This window comes from Lithobates pipiens, unplaced genomic scaffold, assembly GCF_037356315.1.
Source record: "Lithobates pipiens isolate NorthernLeopardFrog02 unplaced genomic scaffold, aLitPip1_a1.2 Scaffold_16, whole genome shotgun sequence".
Lineage (NCBI taxonomy): Eukaryota > Metazoa > Chordata > Amphibia > Anura > Ranidae > Lithobates > Lithobates pipiens.
Window position 1 is genome coordinate 639,207,437 of NW_027507748.1, and position 19,741 is coordinate 639,227,177.

The 19,741-nt window shown below is 46.2% G+C and overlaps 1 protein-coding gene across 5 annotated transcripts in view; it reads left to right on the forward strand.

The window, feature by feature from the left end:
* The window catches only part of LOC143984010 (uncharacterized), a 179,881-nt gene that overhangs the window by 98,146 nt on the left and 61,994 nt on the right, over positions 1-19,741 (forward strand). For all 5 annotated transcript variants that reach the window (XM_077484264.1, XM_077484263.1, XM_077484265.1 and 2 more), the window contains 2 exons: positions 853-900; positions 2,039-3,128. In XM_077484264.1, the coding sequence (XP_077340390.1) occupies positions 853-900; positions 2,039-3,128 (1,138 nt within the window). The remainder of the gene's footprint in view (positions 1-852; positions 901-2,038; positions 3,129-19,741) is intronic.

Here is a 19,741-nt window from a genome sequence, read left to right on the forward strand (position 1 = left end):
ATTAAAATAAATAAGAATAAAAGGACCAACCATCTGTTGCACTGGGCATTTCTGAGGGTCTCTTACCCTTCATTCCCTTACTTCATTTAATGCCCATAATGACTGGCCAGTCTTCTCTACATGTGCCTATACCCTCTTGCCTCTAAACTACTTTATATAGCCAATGTACTACATATATCTGTGAACAGCACTATTCTTCCCTTTCTTATCTATAACACTTCGATGGACAGTACACAGTCATAACATATAATATAACCACCAATCAATACAGTTCGATTAAGGAGAGTAATATAGGTGCCTTTTATCCAGAAAATGCCTTACCGATCAAGGAATTCTAATAACTTAAATGTAAGCAAATGGCTTACCTCAGCCGGCTGATTATCAGAAATTCCCGGATCGTCTCAAGCTCCTCGTTTCAGATTCTCAAGGTCACCTGTAAATCCTCCTAGGCAAAGCTCAGCATCTGACCTGGACATGTTATAGATAGGCAACTCCTATCCTCATTTTGATTAGTGGTTTAAAATTAAAAACACAAAAGATACACTCCGCATCTTTCCAAATAAATGTTCTGCCTTATTATGACGCAATTGAAGGTTTTTATACACATGATTATGTAGGTATCACATTAATATTACAATTGTACATTTATGGTAACAAGGGGAGTATCATAGGCAGACTAATTCTAATCGGAACTCTAAAAAATGTAAACATGTAATGAAAACATTATTAGTGCCGAGTGCACAGTGAGGGCAGTGTGCAATACATACAAAATAGAATACAACTATATACAGAACTTACAAATTTCCAATACAGTTATAATGTAATGTATTTTTTTTATATACTTATTTTCAGGCTGAGCAAATGGAAGATACTTCCGGGACTGTGGAAGACATTTCAAAGGTATATAACACACTAGCCAGTTGATTGGTTGTCATTGTCCTCAGTGATTTCTCAAAATAATCCTATAGAAGGTTGCTTACTAGGTAGTGGGCATACAAGTATTGTATCATTGTCAGTGGGATTATTTAGAGGACTCAAGGGTGGAACAACCAAGCTCACATACTCTTACAACAATGCCAGAAATGGGGGAGCAGTACCTATCAAGATATAAAGAAGCAATAAAGATCTGGCAGTGGGTGAAACCCTGGCTCACTTCATCCAAATAATTTCTTCCGTTGCCCCTAAAGCAGTATTTCCTTTCTTTTCGAAAATAAAGTGGTTCTTTCATTGTCTATAGACAATTAAATATTTACATAATCTTAACAAGAAATAAAAAAAGTTTAAAAAGTCCTCACTGACCTCTGTAGTTGCGGAGCCAGCTGTCAGTCAGGTAGTTGAGTGGATCCCAACAATATGATCGGGATTCTTACAGAGCCTGGACCAGCACTGTGAGGTTAGCTTACAGCGAGCAATAACCAACTATAAGCTGACTCTAGGTCACAGTAGCACAAAAGTAAGTGCACTCCTGTAGCCCAGGAGAAAAGTATATCCAAACAAACTTTGGCACAATGGATGCCACCCTTGCCTTCTATTTTGTAGAATTGCAAGGAAATAATGGAATGGGACAATACATCTCTTCAGTACAGTGGGGGATCTTTTGCTCAGGGTTTATATCCTTTTATCTTTTGCACAATTTAGTTATAAGTGGGTATTGTATAATTAGTGCTAGTGATGCTATGATTGTCCCTATTGAAAACCGTGTATGCAGCTTTGCCATAACAGACATTTATGTGTTTACAATACACTATAAAAATAGAAAAACTGCAGGCAAATCCTAAAATGTAGTTATAAATATGTCAAGTCAAAGTTTTTTTACCGGCTTTCCTTTTCTGGGGAAGTTACATTCAATGCTTTTTATGGGCCTGTATAAGGATTTAAAACCTCTTTTCCCAGTAATGTTCTGTTTCTGTGAGTTACAAGTAGTGTAGTAGCTGATGTAATTACTACAGAAGCTCCCTGTCAAACAAAGAAAAACCTGGTAAGATGTGTTGTGTATGGAAATATGGGTTATAAATTACGATGTTTTTTTTTTTTACAGGATCAACATACTGGTACCAAGGCAAGATCCAATAGATGTAATTTTAAAATGACTGCATTACAGTCTTCAGCGTCAATACATACTCCAGAAGACCAGTGTGCCAGCTCCACTCCTGCACATGATGCCACAAGCGTTTCCCCACTTCCTAGACATTCTCCTAGTGTAACAAGTTCTCCATCTGGACAACTTATTAATGTTAATAACAAAGTAAAAAGTACAGACAGTCTCCGAGGTAGTACATTAGATCCAGTAAATGTTGTTAATGGCATCAAAAGGTTAGCTTCCACTAATGTTAAAATGTTCAAATCTGCAGATTCTACTGATGGTGTAAGCAATGCAAGAGCACAGCCTAAGGACATATGTAATGATAAAGATACGTTTGTGTCCTTAAGTGCAGTCTATCATAATCCTACAGAACCTTTAGTTGACCAACCTTTGAGCCCCAGTAGTACAAACGAGGCATCAGATCCACAGCAGCTTATGACGTTTCCAAATAATAACATATCAAGTGAGCAGCATAACAAAGATACCAAAAATAAGAATCTAATGCTGGCAGGTTTAGGAAAGACATTGAAGAAACATGCATCTCAATTTTTTTCTAAGCATGCCCCAAGCAAGACTTTGGGCTCTACTAATACTGACATATTGTCAAATAAGGAGGCTGTGAACTCTCCAAGTCTTAGCAAGACATCAAATGAGCAACCTATGAACCTTCAATTTACCAGAAAGTCAACAGAGGACAAGTGTAAGCAATCCCCATGCATTAGAAAGACATTAAGTAAACAGCCTACAGGGACAGCCAATACCACAAAAGATTTGGTGCACACCGTAAACTCTCATCATTCGAATGTTTCTGTAGACCAGATGGCAACAGTCCTCAAGAGGCAAAGTCAACCTGTAGTTCATCTCTCAGCCATTCCTACTGGAACTGATTTGTTAAATGGGCAGCCTTCATGCTCTTCCCTTGTTGATAGTAAATGCACAGAAATTGCAGCCGGCTCTGCTACTGGAAAGGAGGCCTTCCTTGAAAAGGAATTACTTAGGAAAAAAGCTTCTGCTTCCAGGGAAGAAGCAAAACAGCTCAAGCAAGGTAGGTTTTGTGTTCTATCTTATTTATTGGTCTACAAGTTAATGTTTAGGTCTGCATAAAATATTTAAAAAAAAACACATTATCAGTACATATTTGCAATGCATGCAGATTCCCTGATTATTTGTATATATAAAAAACACAAGTGCTGAAAAATACACATTGATTTGACAGACATCCAAAGTACCGCACTGAAATAGCAAGTGTTATCAGCCCTGCTCAGTTCTCTTGTACTCAAACACCTTCCCCACTTCTTATTGCAATAACATAAGGTGTTCTGTAGTCAACAGAGGAAAACTCAGGCTAATAACACTACTTGAAATTTTAGTAGAAGTGGAATATCAATGCAGCAGAGGCAGAGTGAACATGGAAGATAGAAGCTTACGGAGTTTCTGGCAGATCAACAGATTTTGTTTTTGTGCTTGTAGTGTTTTTAAAGGCATATTTATTGCAGAGATTTACTATGTTGTTTCTTTAACCACTTGCTGCCTGCTAACAGTAGTACATGTTTTGCTAGTGGGCGGCACAGCCATGTACTGCGACGTACCTGTATGTGGTGATGAACTTCCTGATTTTTGTGTGTGCGCCCCCTTGCTGACCTGTGCTGTGTAGGGATGAGCTTCGTGTTCGAGTCGAACGCATGTTCGACTCGAACATCGGTCGTTCGTGCGTTCACCGAATTCCGAACGTTTGGGCCGTTCGCGGCAAAATTCGTGTGGCCCACAATGCACTGCAATGGCGCAATGCATTGCTGTCTCACGATTGGCCAAGCATGCACTGTGACCCCGCATGCTTGGCCAATCGCAGCGCCAGCAGCGAGGAGAGCCATGGTTGGCCACAGGCATCCTGCCTGTGGCCAATCATAGCTCAGGCTGTGTAGTGCACGCCCCACACTATATAAGGCCGCCATTAAGGCAGCTTCGTGCAGTGTGTTGGCGTCTGAAGCAGTGGGTGTTCTGTGTACCTTCAACACAGTTACACACCAATAGCTTTTGGCTGATTTACTATCTTGCTCTTGTGTAGTGGTTACTGTCTGTGCCCTGACCGCAGTATACACCACTATATTCACCTCACCTATATAGCTAGTGATCTAGCTTTAATAATAGAGCTTGCAGTCAGTAGTGTTAGTGCGTGCTGTCTGCGTGCTCTGTACCCAGTACATATCACTATATACACCTACATAGCTGTTCTCTATTTGAGCCCGATTGTCATCTGCAGGAGTTATTGGAAGTTGTGTGTGCTTCCAGCACAGCACAGTATACATCTGTATATACCCCTTTAACTCTGCTGTTTTCTGGTTATTGTCTGCGTGCCCTGACCGCAGTATACACCGTGATATTCACCTCACCTATATAGCTAGTGGTCCATCTTTAACAATAGAGCTTGCAGTCAGTAGTGTCACTCAGGAGATAGTGCGTGCTGTGTGCGTGCTCTGTACCCAGTACATACCGCTATAATCCACCTACATAGCTGTTCTCTATTTGGGCCCGATTGTCATCTGCAGGAGTTATAGGAAGTTGTGTGTGCTTCCAGCACAGCACAGTATACATCTGTATATACCCCTTTAACTCTGCTGTTTTCTGGTTATTGTCTGCATGCCCTGACCGCAGTATACACCGTGATATTCACCTCACCTATATAACTAGTGGTCCATCTTTAACAATAGAGCTTGCAGTCAGTAGTGTCACTCAGGAGATAGTGCGTGCTGTGTGCGTGCTCTGTACCCAGTACATACCGCTATAATCCACCTACATAGCTGTTCTCTATTTGGGTCCGATTGTCATCTGCAGGAGTTATAGGAAGTTGTGTGTGCTTCCAGCACAGCACAGTATACATCTGTATATACCCCTTTAACTCTGCTGTTTTCTGGTTATTGTCTGCGTGCCCTGACCGCAGTATACACCGTGATATTCACCTCACCTATATAGCTAGTGGTCCATCTTTAACAATAGAGCTTGCAGTCAGTAGTGTCACTCAGGAGATAGTGCGTGCTGTGTGCGTGCTCTGTACCCAGTACATACCGCTATAATCCACCTACATAGCTGTTCTCTATTTGGGCCCGATTGTCATCTGCAGGAGTTATAGGAAGTTGTGTGTGCTTCCAGCACAGCACAGTATACATCTGTATATACCCCTTTAACTCTGCTGTTTTCTGGTTATTGTCTGCGTGCCCTGACCGCAGTATACACCGTGATATTCACCTCACCTATATAGCTAGTGGTCCATCTTTAACAATAGAGCTTGCAGTCAGTAGTGTCACTCAGGAGATAGTGCGTGCTGTGTGCGTGCTCTGTACCCAGTACATACCGCTATAATCCACCTACATAGCTGTTCTCTATTTGGGCCCGATTGTCATCTGCAGGAGTTATAGGAAGTTGTGTGTGCTTCCAGCACAGCACAGTATACATCTGTATATACCCCTTTAACTCTGCTGTTTTCTGGTTATTGTCTGCGTGCCCTGACCGCAGTATACACCGTGATATTCACCTCACCTATATAGCTAGTGGTCCATCTTTAACAATAGAGCTTGCAGTCAGTAGTGTCACTCAGGAGATAGTGCGTGCTGTGTGCGTGCTCTGTACCCAGTACATACCGCTATAATCCACCTACATAGCTGTTCTCTATTTGGGCCCGATTGTCATCTGCAGGAGTTATAGGAAGTTGTGTGTGCTTCCAGCACAGCACAGTATACATCTGTATATACCCCTTTAACTCTGCTGTTTTCTGGTTATTGTCTGCGTGCCCTGACCGCAGTATACACCGTGATATTCACCTCACCTATATAGCTAGTGGTCCATCTTTAACAATAGAGCTTGCAGTCAGTAGTGTCACTCAGGAGATAGTGCGTGCTGTGTGCGTGCTCTGTACCCAGTACATACCGCTATAATCCACCTACATAGCTGTTCTCTATTTGGGCCCGATTGTCATCTGCAGGAGTTATAGGAAGTTGTGTGTGCTTCCAGCACAGCACAGTATACATCTGTATATACCCCTTTAACTCTGCTGTTTTCTGGTTATTGTCTGCATGCCCTGACCGCAGTATACACCGTGATATTCACCTCACCTATATAACTAGTGGTCCATCTTTAACAATAGAGCTTGCAGTCAGTAGTGTCACTCAGGAGATAGTGCGTGCTGTGTGCGTGCTCTGTACCCAGTACATACCGCTATAATCCACCTACATAGCTGTTCTCTATTTGGGTCCGATTGTCATCTGCAGGAGTTATAGGAAGTTGTGTGTGCTTCCAGCACAGCACAGTATACATCTGTATATACCCCTTTAACTCTGCTGTTTTCTGGTTATTGTCTGCATGCCCTGACCGCAGTATACACCGTGATATTCACCTCACCTATATAACTAGTGGTCCATCTTTAACAATAGAGCTTGCAGTCAGTAGTGTCACTCAGGAGATAGTGCGTGCTGTGTGCGTGCTCTGTACCCAGTACATACCGCTATAATCCACCTACATAGCTGTTCTCTATTTGGGTCCGATTGTCATCTGCAGGAGTTATAGGAAGTTGTGTGTGCTTCCAGCACAGCACAGTATACATCTGTATATACCCCTTTAACTCTGCTGTTTTCTGGTTATTGTCTGCGTGCCCTGACCGCAGTATACACCGTGATATTCACCTCACCTATATAGCTAGTGGTCCATCTTTAACAATAGAGCTTGCAGTCAGTAGTGTCACTCAGGAGATAGTGCGTGCTGTGTGCGTGCTCTGTACCCAGTACATACCGCTATAATCCACCTACATAGCTGTTCTCTATTTGGGCCCGATTGTCATCTGCAGGAGTTATAGGAAGTTGTGTGTGCTTCCAGCACAGCACAGTATACATCTGTATATACCCCTTTAACTCTGCTGTTTTCTGGTTATTGTCTGCGTGCCCTGACCGCAGTATACACCGTGATATTCACCTCACCTATATAGCTAGTGGTCCATCTTTAACAATAGAGCTTGCAGTCAGTAGTGTCACTCAGGAGATAGTGCGTGCTGTGTGCGTGCTCTGTACCCAGTACATACCGCTATAATCCACCTACATAGCTGTTCTCTATTTGGGCCCGATTGTCATCTGCAGGAGTTATAGGAAGTTGTGTGTGCTTCCAGCACAGCACAGTATACATCTGTATATACCCCTTTAACTCTGCTGTTTTCTGGTTATTGTCTGCGTGCCCTGACCGCAGTATACACCGTGATATTCACCTCACCTATATAGCTAGTGGTCCATCTTTAACAATAGAGCTTGCAGTCAGTAGTGTCACTCAGGAGATAGTGCGTGCTGTGTGCGTGCTCTGTACCCAGTACATACCGCTATAATCCACCTACATAGCTGTTCTCTATTTGGGCCCGATTGTCATCTGCAGGAGTTATAGGAAGTTGTGTGTGCTTCCAGCACAGCACAGTATACATCTGTATATACCCCTTTAACTCTGCTGTTTTCTGGTTATTGTCTGCGTGCCCTGACCGCAGTATACACCGTGATATTCACCTCACCTATATAGCTAGTGGTCCATCTTTAACAATAGAGCTTGCAGTCAGTAGTGTCACTCAGGAGATAGTGCGTGCTGTGTGCGTGCTCTGTACCCAGTACATACCGCTATAATCCACCTACATAGCTGTTCTCTATTTGGGCCCGATTGTCATCTGCAGGAGTTATAGGAAGTTGTGTGTGCTTCCAGCACAGCACAGTATACATCTGTATATACCCCTTTAACTCTGCTGTTTTCTGGTTATTGTCTGCATGCCCTGACCGCAGTATACACCGTGATATTCACCTCACCTATATAACTAGTGGTCCATCTTTAACAATAGAGCTTGCAGTCAGTAGTGTCACTCAGGAGATAGTGCGTGCTGTGTGCGTGCTCTGTACCCAGTACATACCGCTATAATCCACCTACATAGCTGTTCTCTATTTGGGTCCGATTGTCATCTGCAGGAGTTATAGGAAGTTGTGTGTGCTTCCAGCACAGCACAGTATACATCTGTATATACCCCTTTAACTCTGCTGTTTTCTGGTTATTGTCTGCGTGCCCTGACCGCAGTATACACCGTGATATTCACCTCACCTATATAGCTAGTGGTCCATCTTTAACAATAGAGCTTGCAGTCAGTAGTGTCACTCAGGAGATAGTGCGTGCTGTGTGCGTGCTCTGTACCCAGTACATACCGCTATAATCCACCTACATAGCTGTTCTCTATTTGGGCCCGATTGTCATCTGCAGGAGTTATAGGAAGTTGTGTGTGCTTCCAGCACAGCACAGTATACATCTGTATATACCCCTTTAACTCTGCTGTTTTCTGGTTATTGTCTGCATGCCCTGACCGCAGTATACACCGTGATATTCACCTCACCTATATAACTAGTGGTCCATCTTTAACAATAGAGCTTGCAGTCAGTAGTGTCACTCAGGAGATAGTGCGTGCTGTGTGCGTGCTCTGTACCCAGTACATACCGCTATAATCCACCTACATAGCTGTTCTCTATTTGGGCCCGATTGTCATCTGCAGGAGTTATAGGAAGTTGTGTGTGCTTCCAGCACAGCACAGTATACATCTGTATATACCCCTTTAACTCTGCTGTTTTCTGGTTATTGTCTGCGTGCCCTGACCGCAGTATACACCGTGATATTCACCTCACCTATATAGCTAGTGGTCCATCTTTAACAATAGAGCTTGCAGTCAGTAGTGTCACTCAGGAGATAGTGCGTGCTGTGTGCGTGCTCTGTACCCAGTACATACCGCTATAATCCACCTACATAGCTGTTCTCTATTTGGGCCCGATTGTCATCTGCAGGAGTTATAGGAAGTTGTGTGTGCTTCCAGCACAGCACAGTATACATCTGTATATACCCCTTTAACTCTGCTGTTTTCTGGTTATTGTCTGCGTGCCCTGACCGCAGTATACACCGTGATATTCACCTCACCTATATAGCTAGTGGTCCATCTTTAACAATAGAGCTTGCAGTCAGTAGTGTCACTCAGGAGATAGTGCGTGCTGTGTGCGTGCTCTGTACCCAGTACATACCGCTATAATCCACCTACATAGCTGTTCTCTATTTGGGCCCGATTGTCATCTGCAGGAGTTATAGGAAGTTGTGTGTGCTTCCAGCACAGCACAGTATACATCTGTATATACCCCTTTAACTCTGCTGTTTTCTGGTTATTGTCTGCGTGCCCTGACCGCAGTATACACCGTGATATTCACCTCACCTATATAGCTAGTGGTCCATCTTTAACAATAGAGCTTGCAGTCAGTAGTGTCACTCAGGAGATAGTGCGTGCTGTGTGCGTGCTCTGTACCCAGTACATACCGCTATAATCCACCTACATAGCTGTTCTCTATTTGGGCCCGATTGTCATCTGCAGGAGTTATAGGAAGTTGTGTGTGCTTCCAGCACAGCACAGTATACATCTGTATATACCCCTTTAACTCTGCTGTTTTCTGGTTATTGTCTGCATGCCCTGACCGCAGTATACACCGTGATATTCACCTCACCTATATAACTAGTGGTCCATCTTTAACAATAGAGCTTGCAGTCAGTAGTGTCACTCAGGAGATAGTGCGTGCTGTGTGCGTGCTCTGTACCCAGTACATACCGCTATAATCCACCTACATAGCTGTTCTCTATTTGGGTCCGATTGTCATCTGCAGGAGTTATAGGAAGTTGTGTGTGCTTCCAGCACAGCACAGTATACATCTGTATATACCCCTTTAACTCTGCTGTTTTCTGGTTATTGTCTGCGTGCCCTGACCGCAGTATACACCGTGATATTCACCTCACCTATATAGCTAGTGGTCCATCTTTAACAATAGAGCTTGCAGTCAGTAGTGTCACTCAGGAGATAGTGCGTGCTGTGTGCGTGCTCTGTACCCAGTACATACCGCTATAATCCACCTACATAGCTGTTCTCTATTTGGGCCCGATTGTCATCTGCAGGAGTTATAGGAAGTTGTGTGTGCTTCCAGCACAGCACAGTATACATCTGTATATACCCCTTTAACTCTGCTGTTTTCTGGTTATTGTCTGCGTGCCCTGACCGCAGTATACACCGTGATATTCACCTCACCTATATAGCTAGTGGTCCATCTTTAACAATAGAGCTTGCAGTCAGTAGTGTCACTCAGGAGATAGTGCGTGCTGTGTGCGTGCTCTGTACCCAGTACATACCGCTATAATCCACCTACATAGCTGTTCTCTATTTGGGCCCGATTGTCATCTGCAGGAGTTATAGGAAGTTGTGTGTGCTTCCAGCACAGCACAGTATACATCTGTATATACCCCTTTAACTCTGCTGTTTTCTGGTTATTGTCTGCGTGCCCTGACCGCAGTATACACCGTGATATTCACCTCACCTATATAGCTAGTGGTCCATCTTTAACAATAGAGCTTGCAGTCAGTAGTGTCACTCAGGAGATAGTGCGTGCTGTGTGCGTGCTCTGTACCCAGTACATACCGCTATAATCCACCTACATAGCTGTTCTCTATTTGGGCCCGATTGTCATCTGCAGGAGTTATAGGAAGTTGTGTGTGCTTCCAGCACAGCACAGTATACATCTGTATATACCCCTTTAACTCTGCTGTTTTCTGGTTATTGTCTGCATGCCCTGACCGCAGTATACACCGTGATATTCACCTCACCTATATAACTAGTGGTCCATCTTTAACAATAGAGCTTGCAGTCAGTAGTGTCACTCAGGAGATAGTGCGTGCTGTGTGCGTGCTCTGTACCCAGTACATACCGCTATAATCCACCTACATACCGTATATACTCGAGTATAGGCCGACCCGAATATAAGCCGAGGCCCCCAATTTACCCCCAAAAAAACTGGCAAACTTATTGACTCGTGTATAAGCCGAGGGTGAGACATGCCTGTCCATCCCTGTGTGTGTGTCCGTCCATCCCTGTGTGTCCGTCCATCCCTGTGTGTCCGTCCATCCCTGTGTGTCCGTCCATCCATCCCTGTGTGTGTGTGTGTCCATCCATCCATCCATCCCTGTGTGTGTGTGTCTCCATCCATCCATCCATCCATCCCTGTGTGTGTGTGTCTCCATCCATCCATCCATCCATCCCTGTGTGTGTGTGTCTCCATCCATCCGTGTGTGTGTGTGTGTGTGTGTGTGTGTGTGTGTGTGTGTGTGTGTGTGTGTGTGTGTGTGTCCAGCCTACCTTTGTCCCGAGCCTCCGTCCCGTGCCTTGCCTCCTTGCCTCCGTCCCGTGCCGTGCCTTGCATCCGTCCCGTGTCGTGCCTTGCCTTGCCCCCGTCCCGTCCCGTCCCGTGCCGTGCCGTGCCTTGCCTTGCCTCCGTCCCGTGCCCTCTTCGTCGGCGGCCATTGTAAAATTCAAAAGCTGCGCCGCCGCCTTCGCCTGTGATAGGCGGAACACTGAATTTCCCAGCAGCCTGTGTTCCGCCTATCACAGACGTCGTATCATCCTCGTCCGTAGTACGAGGATGATACGATGTCCGTGATAGGCGGAACACAGGCTGCTGGGAAATTCAGTGTTCCGCCTATCACAGGCGAAGGCGGAGCCGGAGGCGCGGCTTTTGAATAGAATGGCCGCTGTCTGTCTGCTCGACACGCTGATCGAGCGGGCAGACAGCGATGACTCGAGTATAAGCCGAGGGGGGCACTTTCAGCCTCAAAAAAGAGGCTGAAAATCTCGGCTTATACTCGAGTATATACGGTAGCTGTTCTCTATTTGGGTCCGATTGTCATCTGCAGGAGTTATAGGAAGTTGTGTGTGCTTCCAGCACAGCACAGTATACATCTGTATATACCCCTTTAACTCTGCTGTTTTCTGGTTATTGTCTGCGTGCCCTGACCGCAGTATACACCGTGATATTCACCTCACCTATATAGCTAGTGGTCCATCTTTAACAATAGAGCTTGCAGTCAGTAGTGTCACTCAGGAGATAGTGCGTGCTGTGTGCGTGCTCTGTACCCAGTACATACCGCTATAATCCACCTACATAGCTGTTCTCTATTTGGGCCCGATTGTCATCTGCAGGAGTTATAGGAAGTTGTGTGTGCTTCCAGCACAGCACAGTATACATCTGTATATACCCCTTTAACTCTGCTGTTTTCTGGTTATTGTCTGCGTGCCCTGACCGCAGTATACACCGTGATATTCACCTCACCTATATAGCTAGTGGTCCATCTTTAACAATAGAGCTTGCAGTCAGTAGTGTCACTCAGGAGATAGTGCGTGCTGTGTGCGTGCTCTGTACCCAGTACATACCGCTATAATCCACCTACATAGCTGTTCTCTATTTGGGCCCGATTGTCATCTGCAGGAGTTATAGGAAGTTGTGTGTGCTTCCAGCACAGCACAGTATACATCTGTATATACCCCTTTAACTCTGCTGTTTTCTGGTTATTGTCTGCGTGCCCTGACCGCAGTATACACCGTGATATTCACCTCACCTATATAGCTAGTGGTCCATCTTTAACAATAGAGCTTGCAGTCAGTAGTGTCACTCAGGAGATAGTGCGTGCTGTGTGCGTGCTCTGTACCCAGTACATACCGCTATAATCCACCTACATAGCTGTTCTCTATTTGGGCCCGATTGTCATCTGCAGGAGTTATAGGAAGTTGTGTGTGCTTCCAGCACAGCACAGTATACATCTGTATATACCCCTTTAACTCTGCTGTTTTCTGGTTATTGTCTGCGTGCCCTGACCGCAGTATACACCGTGATATTCACCTCACCTATATAGCTAGTGGTCCATCTTTAACAATAGAGCTTGCAGTCAGTAGTGTCACTCAGGAGATAGTGCGTGCTGTGTGCGTGCTCTGTACCCAGTACATACCGCTATAATCCACCTACATAGCTGTTCTCTATTTGGGCCCGATTGTCATCTGCAGGAGTTATAGGAAGTTGTGTGTGCTTCCAGCACAGCACAGTATACATCTGTATATACCCCTTTAACTGTGCTGTTTTCTGGTTATTGTCTGCGTGCCCTGACCGCAGTATACACCGTGATATTCACCTCACCTATATAGCTAGTGGTCCATCTTTAACAATAGAGCTTGCAGTCAGTAGTGTCACTCAGGAGATAGTGCGTGCTGTGTGCGTGCTCTGTACCCAGTACATACCGCTATAATCCACCTATATAGCTGTTCTCTATTTGGGCCCGATTGTCATCTGCAGGAGTTATTGGAAGTTGTGTGTGCTTCCAGCACAGCACAGTATACATCTGTATATACCCCTTTAACTCTGCTGTTCTATAAAAAAGGCATCTGCAGGAGTTAGTGGGTGTTGTGTGCCTCCAGCACAATATAAACTACCCAACTACTGTTTTACCCAACTCCCTTCAGGCCATTACCATGTCTGGAAGGCCAGCAAGGAGAGGCAGACAGGCGCGAGCCGATAAAAGAGGGCAAGCAGGCTCTGTGTCTAGAGACAACAGTGCTGGTCGTGGACGCGGTGCATTGTCATCAGCACGTGGCCATGGGACATGCTTGTCCTTCTTTTCTGCAGCTGGACATGTTGAACCGCAACATGCCAACGACTTGGTAGAGTGGATGACCAAGCCCTCTTCATCCTCCTCATCCTCTCTCACCCAGTCTCAGGGTAGTAGAAAAGCAGCTGCCAACACATCGTCGTCCCTCCTCTCAATGTCATCATCAGTGACTCCTTCCCTAGACCCACCACGTCCTCCTGAGGAGTCTCCTGAACTCTTTGAGCACAGTGTTGGGTACATGCTCCAGGAGGATGCCCAGTGTTTGGTGGGCTCTGATGATGACACTCAGCTAGAGGAAGGCAGTAGCGTGAGCGCAGAGAGAGAGGATGCTCAAGAAGCACAGCAATCTGGCAGTCATGTTCCACAAGCTGCAGCATACTGCCAGGTTTGCTACAGCGATGAAGAGGGAGGGGATGATGAGGGCACTGACTCCACATGGGTGCCTGGAAGGAGGGAGGAGGAGGAGGCACATGTCCAACGAGGCAGGATGCCCTCCGGGGGCCAGCTTAGGGGCAGCACACCGACTGAATCACACCGCAGAGCTCCGCCTGCGCAGAGCGCTTCCTCTGCACGTTATTCTAAAAGTTCTTTGGTGTGGGCCTTTTTTGAGACGAGTGCATCAGATCGCACCGCTGCTATTTGCAACATATGTCTCAAGCGTATCTCACATGGCCAAAACATCAGCCGCTTGGGCACCACATGCTTGACCAGACATATGTTGACCTGCCATGCAGCTCGTTGGCAAGCATACCTCAAAGACCCACACCAAAGAACAAAGCGGACCTCTCCTTGCTCCTCATCAGCTGGCATCTCCAACCCCACTAGACCTTCAGTCCTCTCTGAAACCTGCTCTGAGAGGAATGAAGGTGTAGAATTAGGTGTGTCACAGCCAAGTGCTTCCGGGAACTCTGCTAGTGGTACATCCACGTCCGATTATAGCAGGCAAATGTCCCTGCCCCAGCTGCTGGACCGGCGGAAGAAATTTACTCCCAGCCATCCACATGCCCAGCGGTTGAATGCTAGCTTGGCTAAATTGCTAGCACTTCAACTGCTGCCTTTTCAGTTGGTAGACTCGTCCCCCTTCCGTGAGTTTGTACAATGTGCGGTTCCTCAGTGGCAGGTCCCCAAACGCCACTTTTTCTCACGGAAGGCGATTCCAGCTCTCTACCGGCATGTGGAAGGCAATGTCCTTGCCTCGCTGGACAGGGCGGTCAGCGGTAAGGTGCATATTACCGCTGACTCATGGTCCAGCAGGCATGGACAGGGACGTTACCTGTCTTTCACGGTCCATTGGGTCACTCTTCTGGCTGCTGGGAAGGATGCAGGACAAGGTGCAGTAGTGTTGGAGGTTGTTCCGCCACCACGCCTCCAAAATGCTACTATTGGTTGTGACACACCTCTCTCCTCCACCCCCTCCTCTTCGTCTTCCTCCATGGCCTCTTCCAGTGCACTGTCCTCAGAACCAGCGGTGCTCCGTAGGCGTTGCAGGGGCTACGCAAGTACGCAGGCAAAACGATGCCATGCCGTGCTTGCGCTGGTTTGTTTGGGGGACAGGAGCCACACTGGGGCGGATGTTTTGTCAGCTCTGCAGGGGCAGGCCGAGAGGTGGTTGACGCCATGCCAGCTTAAGCCAGGAATGGTGGTTTGCGACAATGGCACCAACCTCCTCTCCGCCCTCCAACAGGGACAACTGACTCATGTGCCCTGTGTAGCTCACGTCCTTAACCTGGTGGTGCAGCGGTTCTTGGGCAGGTACCCCGGCTTACAGGATGTCCTGAAACAGGCCAGGAGAGTCTGTGTGCATTTCCGCTGATCATTTAATGCCTGTGCTCGGCTGGCTGAGCTCCAAAAGGAGTTGAACCTGCCCAAGAACCGCCTTATATGTGACATGCCCACCAGATGGAACTCAACATTGGCCATGCTGCAGCGCCGACACACGCAGCAGAGGGCCATCAATGAGTACCTGTGCGACTACGGCACCAGGACAGGGTCAGGGGAGCTTGGTTTTTTCTCACCACGCCAGTGGGGCATGATCAGGGATGCATGCACTGTCCTGTCACCATTTGAGGAGGCCACAAGGATGGTGAGCAGTGACAGTGCATGCATCAGTGACACTGTACCTCTTGTCCACCTCTTGGAGCATACGCTGCGCGGAATAATGGACAGGGCACTTGAGGCAGAACAGAGGCAGGAAGAGGAGGACTTCCTTGCCTCTCAAGGCCCCCTTTATCCAGACAGTGTTCCTGCTGTGCCACCCATCACACAGGAAGAGGGTGAGGAGGAGGAAGAGGAGGAGGAGGATGATTGTGTCAGCATGGAGGTGGAGGCTGGCACTCAGCATCAGCAGCAGCAGCAGCAGTCTTATAGGGATGATTTACAGTCCCAAGAAACACGTAGACTTGTACGTGGCTGGGAGGAGGTAGCTGCGGATCATGTTGTCCTTAGTGACCCAGAGGACTCCGGACCGAATGCCTCAGCTAACCTACGCTGCATGGCCTCCCTGATCCTGCAAAGCCTGCGGAAGGATCCTCGTATTCTTCGGATCAAGGAGAGGGACCATTACTGGCTGGCCACTCTCCTTGATCCACGGTACAAGGGTAAGGTTGCCGACCTTATCTTGCCATCGCAGAGGGAGCAGAGGATGAGACATCTCCGGGAGGCCTTGCAGAAAGCTCTGTGCAACGCGTTCCCAGAGACTGGGAGGTCACAAACTCCTGGTCCTGGACAACGTGTTGCTGAGGCATCAGTCAGAAGGAGCGGTGGAGAAGGTGGCCGTCTGACTGATGCTTTCAGACAATTTTTTAGTCCGCAGCCCCAAGGTATGATTGGTTCCAGCACCCATCGCCAGCGTCTAATTTACATGGTGCAGGAATACCTAGGGGCAAGGTCAGACTTGGACAACTTTCCCACTGAAAATCCTCTGGCTTACTGGGTCTTGAGGATGGATCACTGGCCAGAGCTTGCACAGTATGCAATTGAGCTACTGGCCTGTCCTGCATCCAGCGTTCTTTCGGAACGCACCTTCAGTGCTGCTGGTGGCTTTGTTACCGATCACAGGGTGCGCCTGTCCACCGAATCAGTTGATCGACTGACCTTCATCAAGATGAATCAGTCTTGGATCACCCACAGCTACCAAGCACCTGAAGCTGATGTAACCGAATAATTTTTTTTGAAATACCACATCCCTTCAAGACTGCCTATGCTGATGCTGAGTGACTGTCCTGTTATGTTGATTGTCTATCCTCTTCCTCCTCCGCTGATATGTTGGAAGAACATTTTTGGTTCTGGGTGATGCCAGCAGCCCAATTTTTCTGCCCCTGTTTAACAGGAGCGTTTAAGTACAATTTTTGATGCAATGCTTTGCAGCAGGGCTAATTCCTGCAATAAAACTAGAGTATATGGCAGAGGTTGCAGTGTGATGGCACCAGTGCCTAAGGCCCAATTTTTCTGCCCCTGTTTAACAGGGGCGTTTAAGTACAATTTTTGATGCAATGCTTTGCAGCAGGGCTAATTCCTGCAATAAAACTACAGTATATGGCAGAGGTTGCAGTGTGATGGCACCAGTGCCTAAGGCCCAATTTTTCTGCCCCTGTTTAACAGGGGCGTTTAAGTACAATTTTTGATGCAATGCTTTGCAGCAGGGCTAATTTCTGCAATAAAACTAGAGTATATGGCAGAGGTTGCAGTGTGATGGCACCAGTGCCTAAGGCCCAATTTTTCTGCCCCTGTTTAACAGGGGCGTTTAAGTACAATTTTTGATGCAATGCTTTGCAGCAGGGCTAATTCCTGCAATAAAACTACAGTATATGGCAGAGGTTGCAGTGTGATGGCACCAGTGCCTAAGGCCCAATTTTTCTGCCCCTGTTTAACAGGGGCGTTTAAGTACAATTTTTGATGCAATGCTTTGCAGCAGGGCTAATTCCTGCAATAAAACTACAGTATATGGCAGAGGTTGCAGTGTGATGGCACCAGTGCCTAAGGCCCAATTTTTCTGCCCCTGTTTAACAGGGGCGTTTAAGTACAATTATTGATGCAATGCTTTGCAGCAGGGCTAATTTCTGCAATAAAACTAGAGTATATGGCAGAGGTTGCAGTGTGATGGCACCAGTGCCTAAGGCCCAATTTTTCTGCCCCTGTTTAACAGGGGCGTTTAAGTACAATTTTTGATGCAATGCTTTGCAGCAGGGCTAATTCCTGCAATAAAACTACAGTATATGGCAGAGGTTGCAGTGTGATGGCACCAGTGCCTAAGGCCCAATTTTTCTGCCCCTGTTTAACAGGGGCGTTTAAGTACAATTTTTGATGCAATGCTTTGCAGCAGGGCTAATTCCTGCAATAAAACTAGAGTATATGGCAGAGGTTGCAGTGTGATGGCACCAGTGCCTAAGGCCCAATTTTTCTGCCCCTGTTTAACAGGGGCGTTTAAGTACAATTTTTGATGCAATGCTTTGCAGCAGGGCTAATTCCTGCAATAAAACTACAGTATATGGCAGAGGTTGCAGTGTGATGGCACCAGTGCCTAAGGCCCAATTTTTCTGCCCCTGTTTAACAGGGACATGTAATTACAATTCTTGATATAATATTTCACAGGAGGGCCCCTTCCTGTGCCCACCCAGAGTAACGGTGAGGACTTATAGTGTGGTGGCACCAGCACCACAACCACCAAAGGTCAATTTTTCTACCACTGTTCAACAATGGCATGTAATTACAATTCTTGATATAATCATTCACAGCAGGGCGCTCCAGCGCCCACCAAGAGTCACTTTGAGGGCTTACAATGTTGTGGCAAAACCAACACCTTGTTCCGCCATTTCTGCAGAGCATATAGGGCAGGCCCCTACTTTCAAACATCCAATTTACAAATATCTCCTACTTGCAAATGCAAGGAGACAGCAGCAAGTGAGATGAAAAAAGATGGACGACAAAACAAATTATACAGGGGTGATAACCCTTCCCTATGTTTTCCAAAAAGCTTAAAAATAGTTTTTTTGACTGGAGCTACACTTTAAAAATTTACCAGTTGAAAATTACAAACAGATTCAACTTAAAACAACAAACCTACACAGTCCCTGTCTTGTTTGCACCACCTGTATACTGCTGTTCTGAGTATATAGGGCCTGGGGGCCACACACATTTCCTTTTTTTAATATGGGTACGGGGTTCCCCTTAATATGCGTACAAGACCCAAATAGGCTGGTAATGGGCAGGGAGGGCTACCCATGCCATTTTTCTGAATGATTTTCAACCATATTGCAGGAACCAGATATAACATTAAAACCGCAAGCAGTTTTAAATGGTGTTATTTCCGTTTAATGTCATTTTGTGCAGGGACTGTTCTAAACACGGGAAACACGTGGCACTTCACAGGCATACTACAGACACCCCCCAGGCACCATATTTAAAGGAATATTTCATTTTTTTTTTTCACTTTAATCGTCATTAAAATCAGTGTTCCCGCCAAAACGGCCGCTTTTAAAACTTTTTATTGCATTGACCCATGTCCCCTGTGGCAGGAGTCAGGTCCCCAAACCCTTTTTAGGACAGTATCTTGCATATCAGCCGTTAAAATTAGCACTTTCCATTTCGAACGTTCGAGTCCCATAGACTTCAATGGGGTTCTAACGTTCGTTACGAACGCGGGGTCCGTTCGAAAGTTCTGGTGCGAACCGAACCGGGGGGTGTTCGGCTCATCCCTAGTGCTGTGCTCTGACACAGCACAAGTTTGTCAGCAGGTTGCAGCCAATGGTTTTTTCTGTATGCCTGCTGATCGGCTGTGGCCAACCACAATACAGAGTTCTGTGATTACAAAGACACAACACCAAACAGCAATTTGGCTGCTTCTTCTCCCTGATATCAACTCTGAGTTCAGGGAGAAAAAACAGCTAGATTCTGTGAATAAAAGCAACACATATACACTTGTTAAGCACACAGTTAACCTCTTGATTGCCCTTCGAACTACCCCTGTCACCCATTAGTGTCATTAGTATCATAGTACAATGTACAGTATTATCAGTTATCACTGTATTAGTGTCACTAGCAACGTCAGTGTCAAGTCAGTTCGTTTTCCTTCCAGTCAGTGTCAGCGCCAGAGATTGCCTGCCTGCTACACTATTACAGTTACACTATAAGTTGCTGATCACCGCCATTACT